At 40.7% G+C, this 13,356-nt stretch overlaps 1 protein-coding gene across 3 annotated transcripts in view; it reads left to right on the top strand.

Annotated features, from left to right (window-relative positions):
• The window catches only part of CBFB (core-binding factor subunit beta), a 39,361-nt gene extending 26,313 nt beyond the window's left edge, over positions 1 to 13,048 (top strand). Inside the window, exons 4-6 of one of the 3 annotated variants that reach the window (XM_088471982.1) lie at positions 6,009 to 6,125; positions 6,382 to 6,477; positions 10,888 to 13,048. In XM_088471982.1, coding sequence (XP_088328108.1) covers positions 6,009 to 6,125; positions 6,382 to 6,477; positions 10,888 to 10,950 — 276 coding nt within the window. In that variant the 3' untranslated portion in view covers positions 10,951 to 13,048. Of the gene's footprint in view, positions 1 to 6,008; positions 6,126 to 6,381; positions 6,511 to 10,869 lie in introns of all 3 variants that reach the window. The other 2 variants (XM_088471984.1, XM_088471985.1) reach the window with 2 other exon arrangements.
• The last annotated feature ends 308 nt before the right edge of the window (positions 13,049 to 13,356 follow it).

The following is a 13,356-nucleotide window of genomic DNA, read 5'->3' as shown; positions in this document are numbered from 1 at the left end:
TTTACTAGCATTCCTTAAAGTTAAACAGCTGGAGTTATGTTTGCTTCATCAAGTTTTTATGTGTACTATAACCTGAACGTCTGAATCTTGCCAGCCTTTGAGATTTTATCTTTATATACTCCGTCCAGTCCATACGTCATGTTATGTGAGCTCATCACCTCATCGTCAGGGGACTTGTACAGAAATCTCTATTGTTGGGTTATTAATATGCTGAGCACAGAGACCCCATCTATCACCAGGCTGCTGTCCTGGATCCTATTAATCACTGTCATCCCTGAGATGATCATTTTTTGGCTGATGTCGGAGGAGGTGGAACTTAATCAGTCAGCCGGAGCGATAACAAATTAAGTTTCTGAGAGATCCCCGGTTAATCAATGTTACAGGTTGGAAAAAGAACGTATTGGGAAAAAGCAGTCCCTCCTGTACAGCAAGGTTTAGACACAAGTTCACTATTTCCCCGTTGCCACTGGTTTATCTTTCCTGTTGGTGTTGGTCATTGTATCATCAATTAGTTGCATTGGCAAATAATGCCAGGAGCTTGTAATGGGGACACGCAATAATAATTCTTTATTTACTATAACTGATAAATCAAGATTGCCGCATACTTATCACACATTGTGTTTTTTCCAATCATGGTGTTACAGGCAGGGCGAAGCTGTGAGCCCATATACCATCCAGGCTTAGGGCTGTTTATTGCTCTCCTTGAAACCACAGAAGCACATGTTACTAACAGCCTGTGCTGCTGTTTCGATGGCCACAAGGAGGGAGGAAGAGGAAGTGGAAGCAGACATGGGGCGATAGACATGGATGGAGCACACAAGGGGTTACAAGCAAGGTGCTGCAGACTAGGGCCGGCACATGTGTGAGGAAGCTCTGCTAGGAGACAGATTTCAGAGATTCCCCCCCCCCCTTACTATTGTGAGGTGTCTGGTAAGCAAGGCTCAGATTTTGCCTTAGGGTGCTGTTGTCTATGCCACTTATTACAGAGCACAGTGTAGAAGCATTAGAAGCCTAGAAATAGCCTATTTGTATTTAAAAACTTCCACATAGAATCTTTATTTTTAAACTGTTACAGTGATGAATTTCTTTAGTGATGTTGCCAAACCTTAGTGGATAGTGAAGAAAGCAAACTCAAAATAGCCCTATTAACCTTTAAAATGAAGTTAGGGGATCAATACAGTGACATTTAAAAGTCCTTATAATATAGAAAATGAATAGATTAATAATATACAGCATGTGCCTTTTGATCACATTGTGCTGAGTGCAGTGCTTTGCCTGAATATCAATACTAGTTGGAACAGTCTGCAGGGGCCATGACGCAGATTTGGCTCCTTGCAGAACTGTGTGCCACTTGGGTAATTGATGAAACCTCTCTCCCTGGTTCACATTTCCCCCTACTCCTGCACCCATTAAAGTCCTCTCTGATCCTGCAGTCTTTGGCACGTCTAACAAGCCCTTAAAGTATACCAGTCACCTCCAAGCAGTGGAGGCATAAAACACATAGAGGGATATTCAATATGGCCAGCCGTGCTGGACTTTTTGTTCCACATCGGAGATTTTCCTGGGATAAAGTATCGGGCGCGCACCCACTTTATCCCCGTATTCAATATGAAACCTACGAAAACGGGAAGGTGCGAAGTGGGATCTGCGTAAAAAAATGAATTTTTCCTGGAATAAATTGTAGGACCCCCTAAAGTTGTAAAAACATGGGGATTTAAATAGCCGCAGCAGGTGTTTTTTTCCTGACATTGAAGAAGTGTTGCAGAAGAGCACTTAGGTTATTCTTTTCGTTTTGTTAAGTGGTCACATCAAATTTGAGGTACATGAAAATGGGTACTAGCATATTTTTATGTCCCTAAAGTAAGTTTTAAAAAATTCTGCAACTATGCACCTGCCGCTAATAGCCTATTCTAGAATACACCTGCCGCATACTTGCAGAATAGCCCTGAACCTATTTCCCTATTTTTAAACACTTTTTTTCCCATTTATTTTTTTTTACCCTAATTTTGAAATTCATTTTTTGGGGTGTCCCTATTTTTTTTTTTTTTTTTTAACTTTTTTGACACGGTTATTTTTAAAATGTCATTCCCAGGGGTGCAGGTTATTTTTTTTAAGCCTGCACCCCTAAACCCCAATTCTGCACACTTTTTCGCCACCAATTCAGTGGTGAAAAGTTATCCCCGTTTTTTTTTTTTCAAAGACTTTTCGAACCTGTGAAAAGTCTTTGAAATTGAATACGGTGTAAAACCAAAACCTCCGAAAATGACATCATTGGTGCGAAAACATCGCAAAAACTGAGTTTTCTCTCCATATTGAATACCCCTATATAGGCTGCTGCAATATTTAGCTTACTGATTCATTAGAACAAAACAATGACATTGAGGTGTGAGGCACTACGAGCCTCATGTCACCACTTTCTACTTAATCAGTAATCTGCATTCTCATGAGCATTGGTTCAGTTGAAAATGCAATGAATAGTACAAGGACACTCCTTCTAATTAGTGTCTTCTAATAGGTGCATTAAATCTAGCACACGACCATGCTCTCCATATTTGCTAAACGGCTGTAGATTGGTTCATACTAAAGAACTCAGTGACTTGCAGTGTGGCACTGTGATAGGATGCCACCTGTCCAGCAAGTTAGTCAGCATTCTGCCTTTATCAGCTGTAAGTGCTGTTATTGTGAATGTGAAACCTCTAGGAGCAACTGTGCACTTTAATCAGCTGGGAGCACAAGCCCACGCTGACGTTATATAGAGTGGCCTGTAATGGTAATAATATATATTTCAGTGCTCACTTGTAAAGATTATATACTGATCATTCATTAAAGGCTTCTCGGGAGAATAACACAGGAACAAATGCAGAATTATTATTTATTTATTACCAGTTATTTATATAGCGCACGCATATTCCGCAGCGCTTTACAGAGACTATTTGTCCATTCACATCAGTCCCTACCCCAGTGGAGCTTACAATCGAAATTCCCTACTACATGCACACACACATACACACTAGGGTTAATTTTGTCAGAACCCAATTAACCTACCAGTATATTTTTGGAGTGTGGGAGGAGCACCCCGGAGGAAACCCACGCAAGCACAGGGAGAATATACAAACTCTGCACAGTGGGCCGTGGTGGGAATTGAACCCACAACCTCAGTGCTGTGAGGCAATAATGCTAACCATTACACTGTCTGTGCTGCCCAGAATCCTCTATTACAGATTATATGTGTTGAGTAAGTAATTCCACTAATGCCACTTCCAACACCACAAGAAAAGTCGATGAAAAAATATTGTTTTTCTAATCTGTTATCACAATGTTATTAGTTATTTTTGAAAGTACCATTACCACCTTCAGTACCATCCACTTTAAGTAGTAAATACATGAATTCTTTATTCTTTCCTCTGTGATCCCCCAGACAAGCCTTTAATCTGTCTTTAGAAAAACTCCTCACCCTCAGCCCAAAACCTCATATCCACCCTGCCAACACTGCCACTCTAATCTTAGGCCTGGCGCCAAACCACTCACCCCATCATATTCCTGTACATCCAAATCAAAGATGGATCACAAATGTTATTACAGGTCTCCTCCTATATACCATACTAACATCGCTCTCGTCTGCTATATTCTCTGCAATATGTGCATTAAGATGTATTCCATTATATGTCACTCTCTTATTAACACCAATTTTAGCCTGTGCTTCAAGCTGGCTTTATAAAGATGGCTGCTGCCATGTCAAAGCTGATGGGTCAGGTCTGCCATGCTGAAGGCGGTCACTGTTTTTTGTGGTTATTTTTGAACCCTGCAATAAGTAACAATAAGATTTTGGTGGATTTTAATTGCAGAGTGGAGTGCGTGTGTTACACTGTGTGGCAGTTCTTAGTGCTGGTATTGTATGTGTGTGATCACACAGGGCCCTGACTGGGAGCAGTCTCCTTCACATTGCTGCAGAGCAAGCAGTCCTAAAACCATGGTCTGAAGACTTGAGCACACAGCATCCTTTTCCTGTGAATGGAAACCTCCCACAGTCACTTGATCCGTGCAGCCTCTTTCTGTGTTCTTTCACCACCCCTCCCTTTTCAATCAACATGCAGCTCTCCTCTCTCTCTTCTGCCCTGCACACCAATAGGTAGGGAAGTCTTCCTAAGTCAGTTCAGACACCCTGTCACCCTATTACAGTAAACTTCCCTTTATTTCTCAAGCTCTAAGTCAGGGATAGGCAATGTATGGCACTCCAGCTACTGTGGAGCTACACATCCCAGCATGCCCAGTCACAGTTTTAGCATGCACTAACAGCAAAATTGTGAGAGGGCATGCTGGGATGTATAGTCCCACAGCAGCTTTAATGACACACGTTGTCTTCACCTGCTCTACGTATTTCCCTCTTCACTCATAGGGCCAAATGTAATAGGGTGAGAGTTTAGAAAAGTGAGAGTTTCTGACACTTTTTAAACTTTGCCAATGTAATAGAGTCCAAAAACAAAGTAACAGAGTGAACGTGCATGTTTTTTCAGACTTAAAAAACTCTCACGATTTAAAATCTCATTCAGAAGTTTTCCCACTTTGAAGATAAAACTCAACCTGTGTGAGAGATTACTGCTAAACTCTCACATTTTCTAAACTCTCACCCTATTACATTTGGCCCATAGTGTCAGACGTTTTCAGTGCTTACGAAGCCCCTGGCTTATGGCCTTCATGCTGTGCACCTGGATACACCCATACTTATCCAGCTCATCATGTCAGTACTGCATACGATAATCTAGCGTGGTCACTGCATTAGTGTCCTAAGCAATATATTTTGATCATTGTGACTTATCTTGGAAAACTTAAATCAATAATTAAAAAAAAAAATATGTATCTGATGCAAACTGCTCACAAGAACCAAGTGGCAAAATTTTTTATAATAAGAGGGGTGTAAGACGAGGGTTTAGCCAGTGTAACTTAAGTCCAGGTCTGAAAATAACAATGTATTTTTTATGGACTGAGTAGAACATGTAAACCAAATTGAAAATGTTCATCATTTAAGTATCCACAGCCGGCAGCACAGACGGTGTAATGGTTAGCATTACTGCCTCACAGCACTGCGGTCGTGGGTTCGATTCCCACCATGGCCCTAATTGTGTGGGGTTTGTATAGTCTCACTGTGCTTGCGTAAGTGTGCTCCCACACTCCAAAAATATACTGTCAAGTCAATTGGCTCCCAACAAAAATGAACCCTATTGTGTATGCATGTGAGCATGTGGTAGGGAATATAGATTGTAAGCTGGGGCAGGGACAGATGTAAAGCGCTGTGGAATATGTGTGCGCTATATAAATAACTGGTAATAAATGTTTCTTGAACTGCGTGCTCTATGTAATGGTGGACATTCCTGATGTTTCCATTGTTTCTGGTGCTTTGTGATGTTCTGTAGTGCTAGACTTCACACAGTTCTTTAGAATCTAAGAGCCAGTCAAACTTTACAACATGTTTTGATATCTGCCAATAACTAACTGAATTATAGGTAGATTTCGGCTTTGTGACTTTGCCTGACCCATGCAGGTAACCCTCCCCTCTCTGTTGTTTTGTGTAATGGGGCCCATACATCAGCAATCAGTTGGGCCAATTCTGCATTTTGCAGATGATTTTGTAAAACAAAAAGGGCAATGTATGGGGTTCACAGATTGAGATGATGCATGGACAATTTCAGGATTTGCAGATTCGATCTTGGGATAAAAAAAAAATCTGCAAATCACTGTAAAATATCGGCAATGTATGGGCGCACATTGGTGGGTTGGAGAATTGTTAAATCGGTGAAAAAACGCAGAATAGTTTTGGTTTTTTTGGTGATTGCTGATGTATGGCTGCTTAAGTCAATATATTGTTGACCATAGTGTGTTCCATGTGCTGTAATAGCCTTATTGTGGTAAAACAAAAGAAAGAAACTGACGACTAAGGAAATGGCTCCTCTGAGTCATCACGTTTTAATGAAATTACATTTTACTTTATACTGTCCCTGGTTCTTTTTCAGGTTTACTTAAAGGCTCCAATGATCCTCAATGGTGTCTGTGTCATGTGGAAGGGATGGATTGACCTTCAGAGGTTGGACGGGATGGGATGCCTAGAATTCGATGAAGACCGAGCGCAGGTCAGTGCAGATCAGTCACGGAGGAACTCCTTACAGGACAAATCTCCGGGTGGCAGACACACTAATACATTGTACTATTACATGAGGGTGGATTCAGTTCTGTAAGAGATAACAAAGAGCACTGCTGACGTCCTGGGAGCTGGATGGAGCCTCACCATTACTTAATGTTATTTTTGGACGGAACACTTGGAAAGTCAGCTCAGAAGTCTGAGCCTGGAACGTTGACAGACTGCATACTGTTCTTCTCTTCTTGCAGCACGAGGATTCCCTGGCGCAGCAGGCCTTTGAGGACGCTCGCAGGAGGACCCGTGAGTTTGAGGACAGAGACCGCTCTCACCGGGAGGAAATGGAGGTGAGAGTTTTACGACCACGCTGCCTGTAACTGGTCAGTACCCCATAGAAAATAATAATGACTAATTGTGAGCATGAGCAGTGCTTGTCTACGTCTATCCTGGGGCGGCATGCATGTAAGAGACATCCTCATAGGAGGTGACACTACACAATAGTATCTAGGTTCTCCGTGAATTAGGAAGAACCTCATTCAACCATTTCTATTATAAAGCACATTTAAATCGGAGGCCTGCTTTTAGGCCTATTAACCACACGGGCTTGTTGCTCCCCAGCCATTGTTGGACCACAGTTCCCAGAATGCTTTGTAAGACGAGAGCTGTTATTGTTTATCTGTAGTGTCCACCCAAATTTTTTATTTTTTTTTCACATTCAAACACTATGACCTTGTTTTATCTTTTTATTTTTGTTACCCTCCTAATAAAAAAATTAAAGACTTACGGGTTTTTTGTTTCTTGGAACATGCCATGCTTGCACCCAATACTTTTTTTTTTTTTTGGCATATTAACAAAATTCTGCCACCTTCCTCTTGAAAGCTCCTGTGTGGACAACCACCCTTTACCACACGCCTGCATGTTCAGCCCTTTTTCATACTATAATGTGCCAATTTGGGATTTCACTTTGGAACATAAACAATTGGTAGGACGTAGATTGCAGCTCCCTCTGCTGGTCGAATCTGATTGCAGATTTTGTCCTGAAGATTCTGTAGTGGCGGCCTGCAGGCACTTTTTGCTTTCTTTCTATTCTCATACTGCCTAGATCTCACCATAAGCTACAAAATAAAGTTTTCTCAGTAGACTTAACTCCTACTCCACTTTGATAATTGTTCAGAGATGTGGATGGGCAATGCAAAGATCATAATTTAGCCTCTATAGGTAAAAGAAACGCCTATTGGCTCCTTTGGAGTTGGAAGTGTTATACGATATAAAATAACAATATGTTTTGTGCTTGAAGTTAAACCCCACTAACACGTAAACAACTGATGCAATAACAAACTAATATCAACCTACATGTAACAACAATGTTATGAGTAAGCAGTAAGCCTTGCCTTTCACTGGTTATCTAGAAATAATATGAAGCTTCTAACACTGAGCTTTGAGCATGTATTGTAATTGGGTTTGATGTCACGGTGTAGTCAGGTTGGAGTGCGTATGACGTAGGCTCTTACAGGCAGGGCCCTGTTCCCTCGTGTTCTTCCCTAATACATTTTGTGTCACCAGTGCTCTGACTGCTTGTCCCCTTTACCCCTTCAGTGACTGTGTGCTCCTCCATACATTGGGTACAGGATCACCGAGTACTGAATTTATCCCCACCTGCGACTACTGCTGGCTTCAACAAGTTTCCCTACCCTCGTACCTGTTTTCTGTCCTACCCAATTTGTGGGGTGATATTAATGTTTGCTACTTGTGCTATGCACTCATGCTGTAGTGTGACATGGTGTTTTGTATTTATGCTCCGGCACTGTATTGTATATGTAATGTTTCTTTGATTGCTCAGCTTGGCTATATACGAGTGTATATATACAGTGCATCCGGAAATTATTCACAGTGCTTCAATTTTTATGTTACAGCCTTATTCCAAAATGGAATAAATTAATTTTTGTCCTCAAAATTCTACGCACAATACCCCATAATGACAATGTGTAAAAAGTTTTTTTTGAGATTTTACACAAATTTATTTTAAAAAACCCTAAGAAATCACATGTACATAAGTATTCACATCCTTTGCCATGAAGCTCAAAATTGAGCTCAGGTGCATCCTGTTTCCACTGATCATCCTTGAGTTGTTCCTACAGCTTACTTGGAGTCCACCTGTGGTAAATTCAGTTGATTGGACATGATTTTGAAAGGCATACACCTCTATATAAGGTCCCACAATTGACAGTACATGTCAGAGCACAAACCAATCATTAAGTCCAAGGAATTGTCTGTAGACCTCCGAGACAGCATTGTCTCGAGGCACAACTCTGGGGAAGGGTACAGAAAACTATCTGCTGCTTTGAAGGTCTCAATGAGCACAGTGGCCTCCATCATCCGTAAATGGAAGAAGTTCGGAACCACCAGGACTCTTCCTAGCGTTGGACGGCCGTCTAAACTGAGCGAACAGGGGAGAAGGGCCCTAGTCAAGGAGGTGACCAAGAACCCGATGGTCCCTCTGTCAGAGCTACAGCATTCCTCTGTGGCGAGAGGAGAACCTTCCAGAAGGACAACCATCTCTGCAGCAATCCACCAAATAGGCCTGTATGGTAGAGTGGCCAGACGGAAGCCACTCCTTAGTACAAAGCACATGGCAGCCTGCCTGGAGTTTGCCAAAATGCACCTGAATTATTCTCAGCCCATGAGAAACAAAATTCTCTGGTATGATGAGACAAAGATTTAACTACCCTAGTATGTGTGAGCATGTGGTAGGGAATATAGATTGTAAGCTCCACTGGAGCAGGGACTGATGTGACTTGCCATATATTCTCTGTAAAGTGCTGCGGAATATGTGTGCGCTATATAAATAATTGGTGATAATAATAACTCTTTGGCGTCAATGGCGTTATGTTTGGAGGAAACTAGGCACCGCTCATCACCAGGCCAATACCATCCCTACAGTGAAGCATGGTGGTGGCAGCATCATGCTGTGGGGATGTTTTTCAGTGCCAGGAGCTTGGGAGACTATTCAGGATAGAGGGGAAAGATGAATGCAGCAATGTACAGAGACATCCTGTATGAAAACCTTCTTCAGAGCACTCTTGACTTCAGACTGGGGCGACGGTTCATCGTTCAGCAGGACAATGACCCTAAGCACACAGCCAAGATATCAAAGGAGTGGCTTCAGAACAACTCTGTGAATGTCCTTGAGTGGCCCAGCCAGAGCCCAGACTTGAATCCGATTTGAACATCTCTGGAGAGATCAGAAAATGGCTATGCACTGACACTTCCCATCCAACCTGATGGAGCTTGAGAGGTGCTGCAAAGAGGAATGGGCGAAACTGCCCAAAGATAGGTGTGCCAAGCTTGTGGCATCATATTCAAAAAGACTTGAGGCTGTAATTGCTGCCAAAGGTACATCAACAAAGTATTGAGCAAAGGCTGTGAATACTTATGTACATGTGATTTCTTAGTGTTTGTTTTTTATTAAAGTTGCAAAAATCTCAAACTTTTGACACGTTGTCATTATGGGGTATTGTGTGTAGAATTTTGAGGACAAAAATTAATTTATTCCATTTTGGAATAAGGCTGTAACATAACAAAATGTGGAAAAAGTGAAGTGCTGTGAATACTTTCCGGATGCACTGTAATTATACATTCATGCACCCAACATTTGAAGTGATATTGTGGTATTTTGTTTTTAGCACCTGTAGAAGGCTGTAGTAGCTCAGCTGTATAGGTTTATACACTATATGAGATGTAAAGGGACATTCAGCATTTACACACACAGTTGCTAACCTCGTCACATAACCATCTAGCAATTTGTTTAATTGAGTTTACTGCCATTGCAGATCACTGCATTGCCTAGTAGTTTCTTTCTTGTAACTCTTACTAAATACATGATTTATATATTTTTTTTCATGCTTTTTTGTTTTCTTCTTGTCTTTTGTGTATTTTCGTTGGGTTACGACACACAGTTGCCTGAACACAGTTGTATACAATGCATAGAGATCAGCGGGGATGTTTGGGATATTGTTTATATTGCATGCCCATCCCTTTGTAGTGACACAGCTAACATTGACAGCTGTATAAATGAGTCTAATAACAGTATTTATATTTAAAATCTTATTTACAGTTTTAGACATGATGATTTCTACAAGAAAAAGTGACCAACAGCGCTGTGGAAATACCCACATTTATAATTGCAATGTAAATCAATAAATGATGATATGAAATAAAGCACAATATTAATAAAACTATAACAGAATAAGATAAATGATAGAAATCATATAATAAGTAACAATTTAATATTACAGAAACAATACAATAATAAAAACAAATAACAGTGGCCGATGTAACATACCATGATATGAATACACCTGATATCAAATAATTATAAAAATATATAACCAATGTGACACTGTGAAAAATAATTTGTCAAAATCAGCGCAGTTGGTCACTTTTTCTTGTGGTTGCAAGCCAAAAGAAATTCAGCAGCTGCGTGGTAACACCCATATTAATTCTATTAAGATTTGTATAGCGCTCCATTTTTTAGCGCAATGGCTATATATATTTTTTATATATATTATGATTTCTATACCTTGTCTTTCAATTGTCACCTGCTTGTATATCTGTTGCCCCTATCCTGTTCTATTTGCTCATATATGTCTGTAGCTCATTCAGCAGCTTTTATCCCTGTCAATCACTGATTTTTTTTAAACCGTTGCATATGCCGACCTCTCTGTTCTAACTTTAAACAGAATTTCTGTCTGGTGTAGGTTCGCCGGCAGCAGGATCCCAACTCCGGTTTGGGCAGCGGGGATGACCTGAAGTTGCGCTAATTCTGAACCTACTCCTCCCGCTTCCTTCCCCGTCTCCTCCAGCTTCTAGAGCCGGCAATCTGCAAGACCAGGAGAAGAGAAGCCTGTGGCAAACTCCGCTCATCAACCTCTGAGCCTTCTGTCTGCATGCATGCTGTCTGCGCCCTAAACAAACGGTTCACCTCAAGCCCCTCTATGCAAGCTCTTAGCCTCATGTGATGTGCACACAGGCGATGTCCTGTTTTTTTGTTACGTTTTGATGATTATAATATAGGTCAATTTGTTTTTCTAAAGAATTTTTGTTGTTGCGGTTTATCCTGTGCTACCTGCTTTTAGTTGCTGTTAGATCTGAAATCTACCCAGTGACAAACGGTATGAGACTGTTGGTGTTGGGTCAATTGAAAAAGCACCACGGTAATCAGGGGGTCTCTGACAGGATCAATTTCTGCAGAAACAGTTAATGCTGTGCTTGGATAACCAAAGCTCCCTGCAATTACAGTAATGCATTTTTTTTACATTCTTTTACTTGTATACTTTTGCATGTTTTCTTTGTGTTTAAAATGACAGTAGAATGGCAATTATCCAAGCACGATCTACGGGTACCAACAAAAATGTTTGGTCTGTGTTTGTAATGCACGGGGAGGGGTGGGGGAAGGTGCCGGTGGCTCTAGATGCTGAACTTTAGATGCCCTAGCAACCCAATCCGCTAAATTCCGTGCCACTGGCTGAGTTTTGGAGGTCATTGCTCTCCTCATCTCTTGGGGGTTCAGTTGGTACCTGTGAACACGTATTTGGCTACCTGTCGGCTGCACGGTTTTGGTATGGTTAGCTTGTGTAGCTGCCTACCGCCCCTTCCTTTGGCCCCTGGAGCCTATGAGATCCACTGGTGCCAAGCCAGCTGCTGGATATCTACTGTTGACTATTTGCAGTGTCACTTCGAGCAAGAGGTGAGCTTAGCCGCTGTTCCGGCTTTGCCTCTGTCCATTACAATTGAATTGTATTGTATAATTGCAAAATAAGAACATTCATATATAGTTGAATACATAGCCAATTATTTGAACTAACCTCAGTCCCAATTAGCTTGGATAATCAGCGTTCTACTGGAAGTGGCATCTAACGAGCACACCTAAATGTGAGACCACCACAATGAGGGTGGCCTATCGCAAAGTTCTTCAATATTTAGAATGTGCGAGTATAATCATTGGTAGCACATGCTGGTTTAAGCCCTGGACACACTCCATGAGGTCGTGATTACATGATTTATTGTAGATGAGACATTTCTTTACGGTAATCTTAGGAAAGGGCACCAGGAATTTGGAATGTCCAGCATATATCATCAAGCAAAGTTTATGCAGCTACAGAATCCGAGGGGAAATCCACACGTTTCTCTTTAATGCCTCTAATTCAGACGCGGATTGCAAATTATTTTTTATTAATTCTTCTGCTTTCTGGTGAAAAATATATGTATTAAAATTGTAAGCTGACATGTACAGCTCCCTTCACTATTCACTACAAGAGAACCAGACAGACAATCAAGACTACTGTTTTTCGGTGGGGTGGGATTTTTTTTTTGTATTTTTTTTTTCTCTTAAATGCCGCTCTCTGTAAAACCTCAGATCCGCTGCATTTAAAATCTTGTTTTTAAAAATAAGTGAGCAGGAAAATGAATAATAATAATTGCAAATCATATTAACTGAAAGAAAAGAATTTGAATTTAAACAGAAATTGAGTGGACACTTTTTAAGCCTTTTTATCTTTTTATGTACTTGCTAATTTTATCGGCAGCTTGTTTTTTTTATTTTGTCACATTGGTTTTGATATTTTTATACCGCCTTTACGCATACACTATTGGTTGTCTGTTACATTTCTATAAAATAAAGCAGCATCTCCTTTGTTTTCAGAAACTGTGTGCCTAACACAAATGGATAACAAAAAACTGGCTCTACTGTATCTTTGCTGTCCTCTGCAGGCCACCCAGAACCTGAACGGTTAATTGCTTTAAATCGTGTATGTTTGTATGTTGTCACAGTGTATACTGTATGCCTTGAATATGTATCGATCACCTGATTTGGTTTTAATAAACATCTGGTGTTGTCTAAAATAACTAGACTAATGTGGACATACACGTTTCTATATTTTATATTTACAGGATATAGATAGATAGATAGATAGATAGATCTATCTATTATAGGGTATGATGGAAGACTTGCGATGCCGGAGTGGGAATTGTGCTGTTTTGGGATGTCAAATAGTGTCCATCGCATTGAATTCCCCCTCTATTTATGTATATACTTTCAGAAAACAATGTGTGCAGCACTCTGCTCCATACATGGGAAAACGGACTGCACAATGTAAGCAGCTGTACACATGTTATTATTAAACTCCGTCTCCTACATTATGTTTCTGTCTTGAGAATTACTAAGAGAC

The sequence above is a fragment of the Taudactylus pleione genome, unplaced genomic scaffold (genome assembly GCF_031769625.1).
Source record: "Taudactylus pleione unplaced genomic scaffold, aTauple2 ptg000117l, whole genome shotgun sequence".
Lineage (NCBI taxonomy): Eukaryota > Metazoa > Chordata > Amphibia > Anura > Myobatrachidae > Taudactylus > Taudactylus pleione.
This window is presented reverse-complemented; position numbering and strand designations above follow the sequence as displayed.